The 15,551-nt window shown below is 33.9% G+C and overlaps 3 protein-coding genes across 5 annotated transcripts in view; 1 reads left to right on the top strand and 2 right to left on the bottom strand.

Annotated features, from left to right (window-relative positions):
• Positions 1–562, bottom strand: part of LOC108741191 (galactokinase-like) — an 11,435-nt gene extending 10,873 nt beyond the window's left edge. Inside the window, exon 1 of the mRNA XM_018475893.2 lies at positions 262–562. Coding sequence (XP_018331395.1) covers positions 262–426 — 165 coding nt within the window. The 5' untranslated portion in view covers positions 427–562. The remainder of the gene's footprint in view (positions 1–261) is intronic.
• A 67-nt stretch (positions 563–629) lies between these two features.
• LOC108741176 lies at positions 630–5,604 on the top strand. 3 transcript variants are annotated; one of them, XM_018475873.1, is made up of 9 exons: positions 630–716; positions 957–1,288; positions 1,612–1,829; positions 2,459–2,519; positions 2,581–2,837; positions 2,974–3,175; positions 3,227–3,309; positions 4,384–4,475; positions 5,418–5,604. In XM_018475873.1, exons 1-9 carry the CDS (start codon positions 680–682, stop codon positions 5,450–5,452), a joined length of 1,317 nt encoding a protein of 438 aa, XP_018331375.1. In that variant the 5' UTR covers positions 630–679; the 3' UTR covers positions 5,453–5,604. The 3 variants fall into 3 exon arrangements, with proteins under 3 accessions (XP_018331375.1, XP_018331369.1, XP_018331385.1); XM_018475867.1 differs by having other exon boundaries at positions 2,971–3,175; XM_018475883.1 differs by lacking the exons at positions 2,974–3,175; positions 3,227–3,309.
• Positions 5,605–7,809: 2,205 nt separating this feature from the next.
• The window catches only part of LOC108740465, a 50,588-nt gene continuing 42,846 nt past the window's right edge, over positions 7,810–15,551 (bottom strand). The window contains exons 4-5 of the mRNA XM_025976511.1: positions 8,434–8,577; positions 7,810–8,308 (exon numbers count right to left, since the gene is read on the bottom strand). Of these exons, the coding sequence (XP_025832296.1) occupies positions 7,988–8,308; positions 8,434–8,577 (465 nt within the window). The 3' untranslated portion in view covers positions 7,810–7,987. The remainder of the gene's footprint in view (positions 8,309–8,433; positions 8,578–15,551) is intronic.

Here is a 15,551-nt window from a genome sequence, read left to right as displayed (position 1 = left end):
GGGACCGAAATAAAAATGAATAAATATTAATACTTTAATAAATTTCAATGTGTCACTGATAAAAGATTCTTGTAGCAGTTTTTAATTAAGTGCTTAATAATTGGACTAAGACGGTTATACGTTTGCTTATGCTATCAAGTTATCAGATTTGCTATAATAATTTATAGTAAGTTACGTTTAATTTTTAAGATAAGTAGAGAGACTTTACAATTTAAAAAATAAATTTATCGAAAATATAAAATAATAATTATAGAAACAAACCATTGGTAAAACGAATCCGTCGTTGTAATCTGTGTGTTCCCCAATTAAATTAACCCTTCCAGGAGCGCAAACGGCTGTAGTAGGAGAACTTTTGAATTCCCGCAAATAAACCTTGCTCGCCTCGTTCACTAAACTCTCAATAGAGGGATTACTACTGGCAGCCATTATTTATTTTTGTAAACAATAAATAGTGTTGACTTTTCTATTTTCATTAATAAATGATAACTTAAAAGAATAAGTGATATATACAAAGAAATCTCGTTTACTGAGCCGACGACTGTGGTTCCGATTCACAACTGGAATTAAACTGCTACCTATAATTCTGAATAGCAAGCGCAATGAGTTAGAGTGATAAGACTTGATAAGGCTTCGGGGGCATTTCGTTTATGCGGAAAGTATCTTTTTAAACACGATAATAATGTCAGTCAATGACCCATTGTTAAAAGATTTAAAAGGTATTCATTTTCCAATTTATCCGTAGTTGTTTCTTAAATTTTTCCAATATTACTTTTGAGGTTATAATTTCGAATTTTGGTTTGCTGCTTTGTACTCAGTTTGCTATTTTATTCCAATATTTACATCTACATAGCTTGTAGATTATTTAATGTGCTCTGTTCTGCTTTGAATTTTAATTTGTAGTCTATGTCTTTAAGTTGCTACCTTCGAACTTAAGAATTCTGAAGCTGTCTTTTCAGGCTCAGTATTAGGCCTCATTGAGAATATCAACGGTAATTGCTTTATTCTGGACTCAAATGTCGGTCTTATTGAGTTCTGCATTTTAATTGAAAAAGTTTTTTCGTATGGTCTCAATGCTCAAGGAAATTTTGTCTTTACAAGACAAACAGAAGCCTGGTCATGGCTTGAAAGTTCAGTTAATAACGATAATGATATTGCATCTTTTAAATACTCAAGTGCAGTTAAATTTGTTAAGCAAGAAGAATGTCTTAGTACAAACAAAGGCAGATTAAGAGCTCTTATCAGATATTGTTTAAACGATGGTTGTCTTTATGTACCAGTAAAACATTTTGTGAGTAGCTACTTAGTCTAAAAAGTATCTAACCATCTAAATATACAATTCTTAAGGAAAACTAAGTCTAACTAAAAATAAAATAATGAAAACTATTGCAAATGTAATGTAATTGATTCATTGACTATGAGATGGAAATGAATTATTACTTTACATTAATTAATTACCATTTACACACATAATGTGTGTACCTCATTGTTTTATTTGTTCCAATAATTATTTCTATGTCCTTTAATAATAAAAATTTCATCTAATAACAATGTCAGGCAACTGATCATCTTTAGTGTTTTATAAAATGGAAATAATATGAGACTAACTTGTAGGTAAGAGACTCAAAAAGTAAAGCAATTATTTATAAACAGAATTCAATTCTTGGTGACGAAATATTAAGTGAAATATTTCTCTCAGTTTTACTTCAAGTTAGTAAAATTAAATTTAAATTGGATGCAAGTAACACTTCATTTCTGGATTATACCTGGGACTTACCAGAAGTCCTTAAACTTGAATTGGTTCCATGTAAAAGTTTAGGTATTAGTGTCAGGTACTTTCAAAACATATAAAGGAGACTACTGAGATCTCTAAATAGAGTAGCCTGTAGGTGGATTATACTCCACTTTAAACTGATCATAATGCTTCTGATTTGTGTTTTATGGAATGATGAAAACTTAGTTAAAATAGAGTAGACTTTTGAATGTTTAATGTCTATGTATTGGTGATTTATTTTAATTGAAACACGTTGAAGATAGGCTACAAAGTTAAAATTACTGGAGAAGTCATCGTGTAAGCATTACAGGATCATAAAACAGTCTGCAGAGAGACCTTTGGTTCTGGTATGATTAGGATATATGAAAGATAGATTTTTTTCTTCACACATGCAGTCCCTACATTACAATAGCATCCCATCCACTTGTAGTATTTGTAGGACTGTTAGATCGTCTTTCTTGCTGTTCATTATCATTATAATTATTATCTTCGGACTCACTATTACTGAGAGGTAATGGTTCAGGGTGACATTGGCTCATATCATTGAGGAGACATGAGCACATGAACACCTCTAATTGCAGGCCAATCTCGGTAGTCTCTTTTATTCTAATAATATTAATCATTACTACTATATTAGTGCTTGATTGCACTATTTTATTGGGAATTCTTATTGAGCATTTCTTTCAGTTTTGTGCAAGAGAAGGCACTCATTGTTCATATTCAGTCAAGCAGTGTATTGGCTGAAAATGTGAGTGGTATAGGTACCTTTTTTGATAACATATTCTTTGTTTAATTAACGGGTTGTTTAGGCTAATGTTTGTGTGGGAGATGTACTGGATTCTTTGAATGGAGTTCACATTTGTTCATCAGTAAAAGGGAAATTAAATTCGATTGTAAGGAATAGCCGAGGACAACCGGTTCTAGTAAAAATAGTCAAAGTACGAAATAGTAAAACAAATGATTTGTTTTCACCTATCGTTGCTTTGATGAAACAGTTAAAACTTGACCCTGGTATCAGTTTCAATAGTAGCCAAGATAAGGGCAGCGGGAGAAAGAATAAAAATAGGTAATCCACAAATTATGGGCTTTGCTCTCTTTTCTCTTTTTGTACAGAAAATTATTTATTGATCATTTCCTGCGAAACGTACTGACTCCACTGGATTCTCTGACAATTAAAGCAAAGTATGACTTTATTGTAGTAGCACTGGATTCAGTGCGAAATATGTTGGGTCATCATATATTGGAATGCTTGGTAATACAAGACAAATTGATATCGCATACAAAAATTTATTATCGCCATTTCGTCAAAGCGAAACTGACAAGGAAAGAAAAATTGTCAAAAAATTTGTTAACATAGAAATTGGAGAGTTGGGAGTAAAAGTGTACGATTGCGAAACTTCTCAGGTATTTTGTAATAAAAGATGCATGTAATTGTTTATGATATCAACTTTGTAGGTGATATTACAACACTCATTTATGGAAATATCTGCATGTGGTTCTGTAACATTAATGCCCAATTATTTCGCGTACATCGTGGGGTTTGTAATCTAATTTTTTAACTTTTGTCTGATGACTATTATTATTACATTAAAACTTTTGGTTATTCTTCGTTTGAATAATTTTAAACTTGGAATAATTTAATTTACATTGATAATTCTTGATTTATTTAAAGTAAATGAGATAAATAAATTTATTATTTTGGGCGTTATAATAATATAAATAAACAATGTTATGAAAGTTTGACCGTTGAACGCAGTTGAGATGAGGTCAAAATATTACAATTTGTTGTAAATAATTTTCCACGAAAATCATAATAATACAAAAGATCGTAATTACTTTCGCACGTTTGCTTTTCCTTCTTGTCTCGTTCTATTTTGTTCTTAGGTAATTATTTTTGCATTTTTCTCAGGCCTGTTTTAATTGAGTACAGATGCATACCATTTTATTCTTTGAGAAAATTAAGGACAATTTTTCCTTTACAGTTTTTCGATAGGACGCGTAGTTTTTCAGTAATTATCAATTAAAGGTCAAGACAATCAACCAATCATAGCGCGGCTGTTTTGCTGCAAACGTAATTGATCGTGAGACAGATGCAGCTAGCGTAAAAGCTGCAGGCTGCTGGCTACGTCACAGTGCAGCTTGCAGCAACAGTAACGCGCTCTGATTGGTGGATTATTCCAATTTTCGACTACTCGATAAGTTGAAGTCGTATTAAAAAATTTTAAAGAAAAAAAATTCTTAGAATTTTCCAAAGCATCTAATGGCATGTGTTATAGCGATTACCATGCCCATACGAGGTACTTATGAACAACTGCCTTTCGCGATTCTTTTCCTTATTAAATTATTATAAACATCATGAAGCATGTGCCATATTATTACCGTTAAGTTCCAGTTTTAATTCCAATTTTCCTTTTCGAATTGTTGCAATAAAACAAATATTCCACATAGAAATAAATTTTTGAAATTTTAATTGTTGTTATAACATTCATACAGTTCAGTTAACAAGATAACTCTTCTCCAGTTTGAACTTTTGTACACGATACGCTGATAATCTTGCGTAATAAATAAATTTAATTGAACTATAAAGAGACCAAAGTGAATTCTATTTTTAGCGATGGTTACTGCGACGTGGCAACCGATTTTACGTGTCACATTTTTTATTCCAAAGACATCGATCTTGTTTTTACGCTTTTACAAAGTATTGGTAAGTAAAGTTATTATAATAATTGCGATTAGTGCTCGTTAATTGGGCTAACGATGAATTAACAAAGGGATTACTTTTATTGGGATGTGCATAGAGCATATGTGACTCTATTTTAATCAGTTTTTGATGTCCCTCCCCCTACATGGTCTACTTTAGTTTTATCCTTGAAGTCCCCCCCCCTCCCAAAACATCTAGGCGTCTGTAAACTGAATTCATTTCGATTATTGTATGTAGGCATCGGACAATAATTCATTTCCACATCTTCTATCTACCAATAAAACAATAAATGATCGTGTTAGTCATATTCAGGGAAAAAAACTTTTGGGTGTTTCAATCCCACCAGCCAGTAATGCTGGTGGTCGGGCAGTCCCTCCGGACTATGCCGGAAGGTAAGGCGGAAGACCCTCTTTAGGCTCCTTTCAGGAATCGTGGGAATGGGTGGGTGATGGTTCGGGTGAGAAAGATGAGACGGAAGAGAATGAAAGATTATCTGTGGAATATTACTGCCTCAGAGCCCAAGTGATCCAAGGAAACCACAGAAAAATTTGGACCAAGGCAGACGGACCCGGAATCGAACCGGCATCCTCCCGAATGCTAAGCAATGGTCTAAACCTCTAGGCCATGCCTCTCGGTCATATTTAGGGATCTAATACCCAACCGTATATGGTTCCACATAGTTTCTTATCAGAACCACCCCCCTCCTAACCTTACGGAGCCATATGGTTTATGCACAATCCTTAATTTGTTTCAGTGAACTAAACTACAACCGGTCCCAGTTGTTGTGCACTGATTATACTTGTCTGATTCCAGTAATTAAATAAACACTAATAGAACCAAAAATTCCATTAATAACTTTTATATAGACATCTAGACGGGGGAGTTTTGGGTTTAGTGTTTATTTAGTTAAGATTCGTACAAAAATTAATTTTTTTCTTCCATTAGGTCAGGGATTTCGTCGAACTCATTATGCTGTGTGATTTGTTTTAAACAAAATAGAACCGTTTTGTATTTATATTAATTTATATGTGTATAAGTAGGTATTTACTGATGTTTTATATTAAATTTGTTATTATATATCAGCACGTACAGTACATATCTACAAGAATACCTAATAGTAACAATAAACAGATTGAATAGGATTTTCAATTGTTTTTTTTTTGCATTTTTGCTTTTCCTCCTGAACTTAATTATATGGGAAGCCCGATAGCTCTACCTCATCCACCTTATTTAAGTATATCTTGCTTTTGTGCAGTTGGGGGTCTACTTCTTTTGACTCTTACCCCTTTTGCAGTGTACGCGGCCGACAACGCATTATTGAGGATTTTTTCCAGATTTCAGAAGGATTAATGGGTCTTGCGAGTCCTCCTTCGGCCTTGGGCCTCAACGTTTCGCACTCTTTCACTCATTAATTACTACGTCACTGATCAAATAGACCGTTTAGTGGTAAATAGATCTTCACCAAGACCTCAACCGTTATCTGATTATTATTTTTAGGTACCTTTTGGACAAGCTTGCGTAATTGTTTATTCATTTTATATAAGCTGTTCTATCTAATACGTAGATAATTTTATTTTATGTTTTTTTTTTTAATACCNAGTGTACGCGGCCGACAACGCATTATTGAGGATTTTTTTCAGATTTCAGAAGGATTAAGGGGTCCTGCGAGTCCTCCTTCGGCCTTGGGCCTCAACGTTTCGCACTCTTTCACTCATTAATTACTACGTCACTGACCAAATAAACCGTTTAGTGGTAAATAGATCTTCACCAAGACCTCAACCGTTATCTGATTATTATTTTTAGGTACCTAGGTTCTTATGTAACATTATGAACCTTGTTCAGCATCGTGGTAATGAAAATAATATCGATTATTATTGATCTATTTTGATTCATTAGTAACGTCAAAATATAATTAATTGCATTATTTATTTTCCATTTATCATACATTTTTGAATGGAAATTATGTACGTATTATCTTTAACGTTTCATACAAAAATTGGCCAGTGTTTTTTGTTTGTTTTTCGTTAACAAAAATTATGGTTCAATTCTTTATTTATTTATTACCACAAGCAACACAAAAATTGGATATTGGCTTTGGCAGGATGGAGGTGGTTTTAAATATTAGAGGGACAGGCTAATTGTTTTTGTTGAAATAAATAAATTTGGTTTTCACTGGGTCTAAATATAGCTAAATTGTTTTTCCTCAGTCCTCTTTAATCCGTAAGAAATGTTGGGGATCACATTGTCTGTCATCATCATAAGGGTTCACTCTTTTCTATCCTGAGCTAATTTTCGCATTTCCATAAAACTAGAACATCCCACATTCTTAACTGTTTGTGAACAGTAATCTAATCTAGGTCTACCTGACTCCTCCTAACTCCCATTTCTGCCTCTAATAGGTTTCTCACTAGACCTTCATGTCTGAGAAGGTGTCCTACCAACCTATCTCGTCTATTTCTTATTGACTTCCATAGAGTCCTCTGTTCTCTTTTTTTTTCTAATACCTCTTCATTTCTAGCCTTCTCTATCTACCGTATCCCCATCATTCGCCTATAAAACCATATTTCGAAGGCTTCTAACCTTTTCTTTTCCGCTGCGCTCACCGTTCATGTTTCGCACCCGTACAACGCTGCACTCCAAACATAAACCTTTAACAATATTTTTCGAATTTCTAATTAACCGTTCCCGAGCATTGTATACATTAGTAAAAAAATATGATGGTTCATTTTGCAATATGCGTATGTGCTTTTTACATATTTTATTATTTGGTGGTGGCAAAGCGCCCCCGTCGTCCTCCCAACCAATTTTAATTTCAATTTCAATTGTCGATAGAGGCGAAATCGATCGGTGAGAGGTCTTGACTATACGGTGGATGGTTCTAATATTCGTCTATAACTATGCACGAAAGGCGACAGGTATTCTCATTGAGTCAGACGTTTTCCACCATCCACCGTATAGTCCGGACCTCGCTACTAAGAAAAATAAATAAGACGCTGCTCATTATTTACTAATAAAATCTTTTTGTTATGCACTTGTTAGGTCTAGCTCATTGGAGGTTTATAGAAGGTAGCTGTAGTATAGGGAATACGCGAAACATTGTTTTGTATAAGAAATTCGACGTTGCAGAATATTAGTTTATTTACTTACGCTACAATAAATGATAAAATACATTTTTTTTATAAAAACAAAATACAAAATATGAAAAGAATAAAGTATCTACTTAAATTTAATATTATTATAGATACGATACTTTAGTACATTATTTTGTTTTAGTTATTGTTTTATGAACCAATCGCGTTCATAAATTGACTAGAAATTAACAGACTGTTGTTAATATTTNGGTGTATAATTATGGGTAACCGTAATTTCGTTAATTTACGGAATAGCCATTGTACACAATAAAATTTTAATAAAAATTATTATAAAAAAGAAAATCATAGGCGTAACTAACCGAAGGGCCGAACAGGATACATTTTAAAACCTACGTAAAAATTCATTATATATAAGTACAACAATTACAATTCGCTGACAAAACGGCTTGAGGATGAACTAGATGATGTCACACAAGTGCATTCATTACCACAACCTGCATTACAAGCAGAGTTGCAGATGGAACTGCTGCAAAGGCTTGTGTTTTGTGACTCGCTTATTTGAATAAATTCTTCTGCTATTGTTCGATCTAACCCTGTGTATGTTCGGGCCAATTCTTCTTCAGTTATTTGCTTTTGTTCTGGTTTTGAAACTTTCCTAGGCTTTTGGGGAATCTGTTGTCTTGGCTTATGAGGATGAAATGAAGACGGATGATGACGGGGCTTTTTAGGATGACGGATCACCATCTGAAAGATTTAAAAGGGTGTCACCCATTAGATAAACAAATTTGTCGGAAATATAGAGAAACAGTTGCTTCATTTTGATATATATTTATATTCAAAATTGGACAACTAGAGTTTTCAGTAATTACCATTTCCTTTGGATCTGGTGTAATAATTGGAGATGGTATAGGTCCCAATGGGGCTGGGATTAAAGGGTAACCTACCATCTGTGGTGGTGGCTGCAACATCGATGGGGGAAATGTAAAAACTGGCAGTGGCATTGCCCCGTGCATCTGCAAGTAAATGGAAATTTTGATATATATATTCTTTCTAATTTAACATCTTACAACATATTTATAGAGTGCCACATTGCATAAAGGACTATATGCTACACACATAAAAATAACTGTTGCTAAGGTACCGATCAAGAAAAACCTATATACAGTTTTGAGAACCAATTTGTGTATATTTATAGTATATACCAAACTAATGGCTATATCGCCATCTGTTAATATATACTGTCAATCAGTCCTAGGTCCTGACCTAGGATGCAAAAGATTTAGAAAGATCAAAATTTTAAAGGCGCAATATACTTCACCGTATAGGGCTTCTCGTTTTCGCATATTTAAAACATCTGACTTTTACAGTTATAGGATATGTTCTCGAAGTTTCCGGAACCTTCCCGCAGTTTTGTTTTGTCACTGCCTAGTGTGTGTGTGTGTATAATTACTTTTATCGCGCATCTTATTCGCCAGATTATTTTTGACTATTTTGGAATAATTATTTATTAATCAATTAATTTATTATAATTACTACCGTATCAGAATAGGGAACAGTAGAATTTAAATCTGCCATTGCTGCCAACTGTAAATGTGGAATCACTTGATTTCACTTAAAAGGTTAAAGAATGCTCAAATGTTAATGTTGAGTACTCATTAAACAAACGAACAAATAGGGACTCAGTCAGGGTTTTTTCAAAAGTAGACAAATGTATACTCTGCATAAGTATCTGGTTTTGTAATATCTTTTAATGCAATTGTGACCGATTATTACTAATTACTATCTTTTGTTACTATTGCTTTGTATAATTGGATTTATAAACGGATGGAGCTACATTCCAGACAAGAAATAAGGAAGTGCAAAGAAAAACTGTGTACATGTAACAATTAAGTGTTAACAATATTTTCTTTTGTTTGTATCATTATTATTATTTGTAGTTATTTGTTGTTAGACGTTTAAAGGAAATACAGTACTTACCATGGCCAGCTAGCTACAAACATAAAAACTAATAATTGGATATTGTGTTGTATATATGTACCTAGACAGTAATAGGCACCTATTATTATGCATTCTATAATAATAAATACTAATCTAGTTATTCAGCCGAGGTGCCGACAGAAGCTTTTGTAATTTACATATTAAAATAACGCAATTAATTTATTTGTTAAAAATTATGTAACCTTCTTGTATAGAAAGTAATTTCAATACCCGCTAGTTCAAGTAGCTACCTAATTTAGTACCTAAACAGCAGTTTTGGGTTTTGTTATTTATCCTAATCCACCCGAAGCCATGTTGCGTATTTAGATTTATGTATATGAATTCATAAAAATGAGTGAAATTATAAGTTTCTATTGACATATTGTGAAATGTACCTATGTAAACAAAAGAATTTCCTGTTAAAGGTGAAGGCGATTTTCTTGAGATATTTCAAGTAGGTATACATTACAGGAGTGTTTTTAAAATGTTAGAATACAATGTAAAAGACGGTTAAATATCATGTTTAATTTACAACTGATTCCTAACACTGAACAAATAGGTAATAATTATTCTATGAGATTTCGAGACAACAAATCTATAAGAATTATGTAACATTGGGTCATCACATTTCTGATCTTTATGTTGCCTATTTGAATACAGTAAAATTGGTAAACAGAAAAGGATTCGGTGTCATTTATTAAGGGGATTGGCCACAATAGACCGCTCGTACTTGTGTGTGTGAATTGTTCCGAAAACATGGGTTTCTATTCTAAATATTGCGATTTAACGCTACGAGATAAATATCTCATTTTTTGTATGGTAACAGACAAAGGTTCACACTAACTCGATACGTTTTTGGTTTTCAATAATATAGTCATTAAAAGCTTTTTCAAGTGCTTAAAGTTGATGCTTCTTGTAGGACACTTATTTTCAATAGAAATTAAAAAATTTAAAAATGGTTTTCGACAAGGATTAGAATAAAGCGTTATCTATCTTACTACAAAATTTCGAACCTCTGTTCAAAATATTAAACTCATGATATCTAGAACCGATAAGCATGTTTTTACTCTACGGCGCATGTACTACTGAATTGAAGCTTTTATAAAAGATGTAACCGAGTCGACTAATTCAAAATTCAAAACAAGAAAAATCACTAAACTTTTTAAACCCTCTGCCTCCTACCATTCTTTATCAATGATTTTCTGTTTATCCTTCTCTAATTATTCTTACAATCCTTTACTTCCTTTGGTTCTTTTCTGACCAAATATCCTACTGTATTCACACATTTATCTACTCCTAATTTTATTTTACGTATGTTATATCTTTTGCACTGTTTTGACATCTTTGTTTTTCTTTACTGCTTTATTTGATTTTTTAAATTTGAGATGACTACATCACCTTTTATCAAACATTAATTAGAACCACAATCGCAAGTACAAGTTTTAAAAATGAAACTCGAATGGTTAATTAATCAGATATTAATGGTAGCTACGGCAGAACAGCGTGAAATTGAGTGCATGAATATTCTTCTCCCTATCGCCGTAAAATATTGTGGCTTCGTGCTATTGGTTATCTTACAGATATAACTGTTGTGGCAAATGCTTTTGTAATATCTTCATGCAATAAGGAGGTAATTATCTGACACATTATGGTGATTGTTATATATATTTTATCGAAATCTTTATATCTGATTGTTCCGTTTTAATCAAGAGATGTTAGGTATAATGCTGCAAAATCTGTACTCACCACATTAAGTTGAGTAAACGGAAGACTTTCTTAAGGAAAGTTAATTGCATGTCTGTATATGATTGAAACAGATTTACTTCCTTATATATAGAGTTAACTGTATACTAAATGTAGGTACTTGCATGCTGTAATAGTATGTAATGCATTTTGACTTTATGGAGATATATTATTGAATGGACACCTTCTAAGACGTGAAGGGCTAGTTGGAGATATATTAGAAGCAGAAAAACAAACAAATCTAAAGGTAGAGGAAGATTTCGATTAGATTACAGTCTGAAAATTGATGGGGACTTGATATCCTAAAAAATATATATAGTATTAGCATCTAGCAAGGAGGACTTAGAGATAGCTTTAAATTAAATGGAAGCGGTACTGACAGATCGGTACTGTATGAAAATAAATAAAAGTAAATCTAGTATACTGGTATGCAAGGGAAGAAAAAGTAGGGAAAAAGCGAATATAAAGATAGAAGACGAAAAATTAGAAGAAGTGACTGATTTTAGATATCTAGGAAGTTAGATAAGTCAGGATGGAAGGAGTAGTAGGGATATAAAGCCGAGGATAGCGCAGGGTCGTGTCGCCTTTAATAAAAAGAAGTCACTTCTATGCTCGCGAACGGTTAATTTAGAAATTCGAAAAAGGTTGTTAAAGGTGTATGTTTGGAGCACGGCGTTGTACGGGTGCGAAACATGGACAGTGGGAGCGGCGGAAAAGAAAAGGTTAGAAGCGTTCGAAATGTGGTGTTATAGGCGGATGATGAGGATATCGTGGGTAGAAAAGGTTAGAAATGAAGAGGTATTGGAAAGAATAGGAGAACAGAGGACTCTATGGAAGTCAATAAAAAATAGGCGAGATAGGTTGGTAGGACACCTTCTCAGGCATGAAGGTCTAGTCAGAGACATATTAGAGGCAGAAACAGGAGTTAGGAGGGGTAGAGGTAGACCTAGATTAGATTACTGTTCGCAAATAGTTAAGGATGTGGGCTGTTCTAGTTTTAGGGAAATGCGAAGTTTAGCTCAGGATAGGAAAGAGTGGAAGTACATGTCCAACCAGTCTTAGGACTGACGACCTTATGATGATGATGATGATGAGAAAAATTTAGATGGGACAAATTAACTCATGTCCTGATTCGGGTTTAAATGCGGTGGTCGGTTGGAATTTAACGTTTCCACATCCAGCATCGAAGATGGAAGGACCTCTGGAGAAGCTCACCATTAGTGCTAGTGAAACGATAGGAAGCAAATCTCACCGACGACGTCCTATAAACCTGAATCGGGATAGCATTAGTTAACCTACTAATCTGGAAACCTTTACTAAATTGTCGGGAAAACTAAGTAAACTAAAATAGTTTTTTTTGTTAAATATATTTAGAATCATTTAAAAAGATCTTGTAAGCAGAAACTTAATCAACATGCTTCTAAACAGTTGGTGTCATTTTTCCAAAGATAATACTGAAAATGTCCTTCAAAAACATGCTCCAACCTCTATTTTCTTAACTACTGAAACTAAAATTATATAGAAAGAAGAATAGGATCTAGGACATACACCAGATTATGTTGTACGGAGGGAATTATAGGGAAGATAGTAGAGGAAACCAGAAAAAGGTTGGTAAAATATGAGATAAAATTTGAAAAGCTTATGGATGGGAATATAAGAAAGGTATTATGAAAAAAAAAAAGGATTCTAAATATTGGAACAACAAGCAGGTATGCTAAACAAAGGGATGGTTCATTCGACAATTAAAGAATCAGGAACAATTGAATGAAGGGGGCCGAATGGGGGTATGTGTTGAGGAAATGGTGAGAATAAGATGTAAAGAGATGATAAGGGGAGAAGATCTAAGAAGTATTGATAAGTCGAGATATGTGGAATGCCTAAAGGCGTTGCTGTAGGAGCATTGGCAGGGACACCGTTTGCCAGATTATCTAGATAGAATGAAGGAGGTGGACGTATTTGCAAGGTTTAGAGCGGGAAATGAATGTAGAAAATGTAATAAGATGAAATGATATGTAGGATTTGTAAAAGGGGAGATGAAACAATGATAGGAAGGAGTGGAAGTGCGTGTCCAACCAATCTTGGGACTGACGACCTCATGATGAAGATAATGATGATTTCAACCCTTCTTTCTAACTTTTTCTTTTTGGCAGTGGACGGTCGTGCTCCAAACGTAGAGTAATTCTAAATCAGCTCATTGCTAGTACAAAAGTCGTTCTTTTGTTTTATGTCTAATGATATTTTCATTCTGACTGGACTTGCACTTGGAAAGTCAGTCTTCCAAACATGGAAAATGGAGACTTCGTTCATAATCCAGCAACAAAGTGTTCCATTATTTGGAATCTGACAGGCATTCTGGTTTGGTTTTATTAGTATTGCTTCATAATGTCTCACTTCATTGGAACTTGAAAGGAGAAGAACATTCGCGAACTACGTCAGCCTCAATAAAATCATACATCGAGTGGGTACCTCGAGGCGTACTTTTCCCGTCATTGGCATGCCATAGGCGTAGGACATGAGCCGTTCGCTGGTATGGTTTTGTCTTGTTGTTGTGCCAACAACCTGACTGCCGCACCTCGTCAACTCTCAAATAAATATGTACGTACGTACGTTACAAATGCCGGCCGGTCGACCACTTTCCTTGATCTGACACACTTCTTCGAGATAGGTATGCATACAACGCGTTTCTTGGATCATTGTACGTATGTGTCGTAAATGTAACGCAGCAGGTGCAAAGGACATTACCCACTCCAGATAATAAAACGTGTTAGCGCAAAGTGAAGGACTACACAATGTTTTCAACGGTGAGGATGTACAAACATGGGAAAATGAGTACTTATCCACAACAACAAAAGATAAATAGGCTTATCGACGAGGATTATCAAATTATGATGGTGACATGCACTGTTAAAAGTGTGTGCGTGTGTGTGGTGTGCGATTATGTACACGCGCTAGAAGTAATATTTACTTTTGTTTACATATTACGCTGTTTTTGTTCCTACGATATCTCCAGTCGTTTTGGTACATATTTAATTAAAAACAGTTGCCGTTGACAGTTGCCATTGACAGTTACCGTAGTAGCGTGCCGAATGACGCAATTTCCGTTGCATGCTGCTCGCGCAGCTTGTGCTTTCGACGCACCAAAAGAAGTATAACTTCAAAGTCAGATGCAGCACATTTAGAATGTTTTTGCATTACTAAAGCCTTTTTTCTTCCTTAATTTCAGTTACATATCAGCTTTCTTTATAGAGAGTTTTAGTTATATAGTGCATTAAAACAGTTTAACAAATGCAATTTTTAATGATTTATTCTCAACCAGCAGAAAATTTTCTCTTTATAGCTGCGATAACTTTTCAAGTGTAGCATATTGTTTGGCTACAGATAGTATGTCCGTTTCATTAAAAATAGTTAATCAATATAGACGTAGATCATAACAAGACAATCCAACCAATCCTAAATTGAATTGTATAAAAGAGATTCAGCCCTATATAGGTACCTACCATAAACTTTTTTTGAAAATATCAATATACAATGCTGTATCTAACCGATGTCCTGTTTTGTTTTTGATAGTAGTATATTATATTCTAAGTAGGCTGGGCTATGTGCAACATTTTCAGAACGGCTAGTAAAAACGTGCGCATGAGCAGTAGATATAATAGAGATATTCCAGGTAGTGACCATTTGACTTTGAAATCATGCATATACAATGCTGTATCTAACCGATGTCTTGTTTTTTTTGATAGTAGTATATTATATTCTAAGTAGGCTGGGCTATGTGCAACATTTTCAGAACGGCTAGTAAAAGCGTGCGCATGAGCAGTACATATAATAGAGATATTCCAGGTAGAGTGACCATTTGACTTTGAAATCATGCATCTACTCTATCTATCACCCTAGCTTGCTTTAAAAAAAATTAGTTCTTTCGTCAAACGCGAAAACCTTGGATATTAATCAATGTATAGAAATTTTTAACGTTCAACAGAAATTGTTAAAAAAAACAATTAAAGAATTCAACAACAGTTTTTTAATAATTGTCCTTTATAAAGATTTCAGTTGTTGAAACTTGTTAGATCGAAATGTAATTGTGATTGTTCTAATGGTCGTGAATAGGGTTGCCACCCGTACTTTATTATAAAGTATTGTACTCTATTTCGACTATGCGTACGTTATACTTTACAAGACACATAAAGTACGCAAAAATACTTTATTTAAGGCCTTAAGTAAACATCGTAATTTTGTAAGCGATTATTCGAAATTCAGAGTATTTTTA

The sequence above is a fragment of the Agrilus planipennis genome, unplaced genomic scaffold, assembly GCF_000699045.2.
Source record: "Agrilus planipennis isolate EAB-ADULT unplaced genomic scaffold, Apla_2.0 scaffold21, whole genome shotgun sequence".
Lineage (NCBI taxonomy): Eukaryota > Metazoa > Arthropoda > Insecta > Coleoptera > Buprestidae > Agrilus > Agrilus planipennis.
This window is presented reverse-complemented; position numbering and strand designations above follow the sequence as displayed.

Coding starts and splice junctions, on each gene's coding strand:
- LOC108741176 (XM_018475867.1), top strand. CDS start 680: ATGTCAGTCAATGACCCATTGTTAAAAGATTTAAAAG. Junction 1,830..2,458: donor AGTTTAGGTATTAGTGTCAG/GTACTTTCAAAA, acceptor CATTTCTTTCAG/TTTTGTGCAAGAGAAGGCAC. Junction 2,838..2,970: donor GGGAGAAAGAATAAAAATAG/GTAATCCACAAA, acceptor ACTTTATTGTAG/TAGCACTGGATTCAGTGCGA.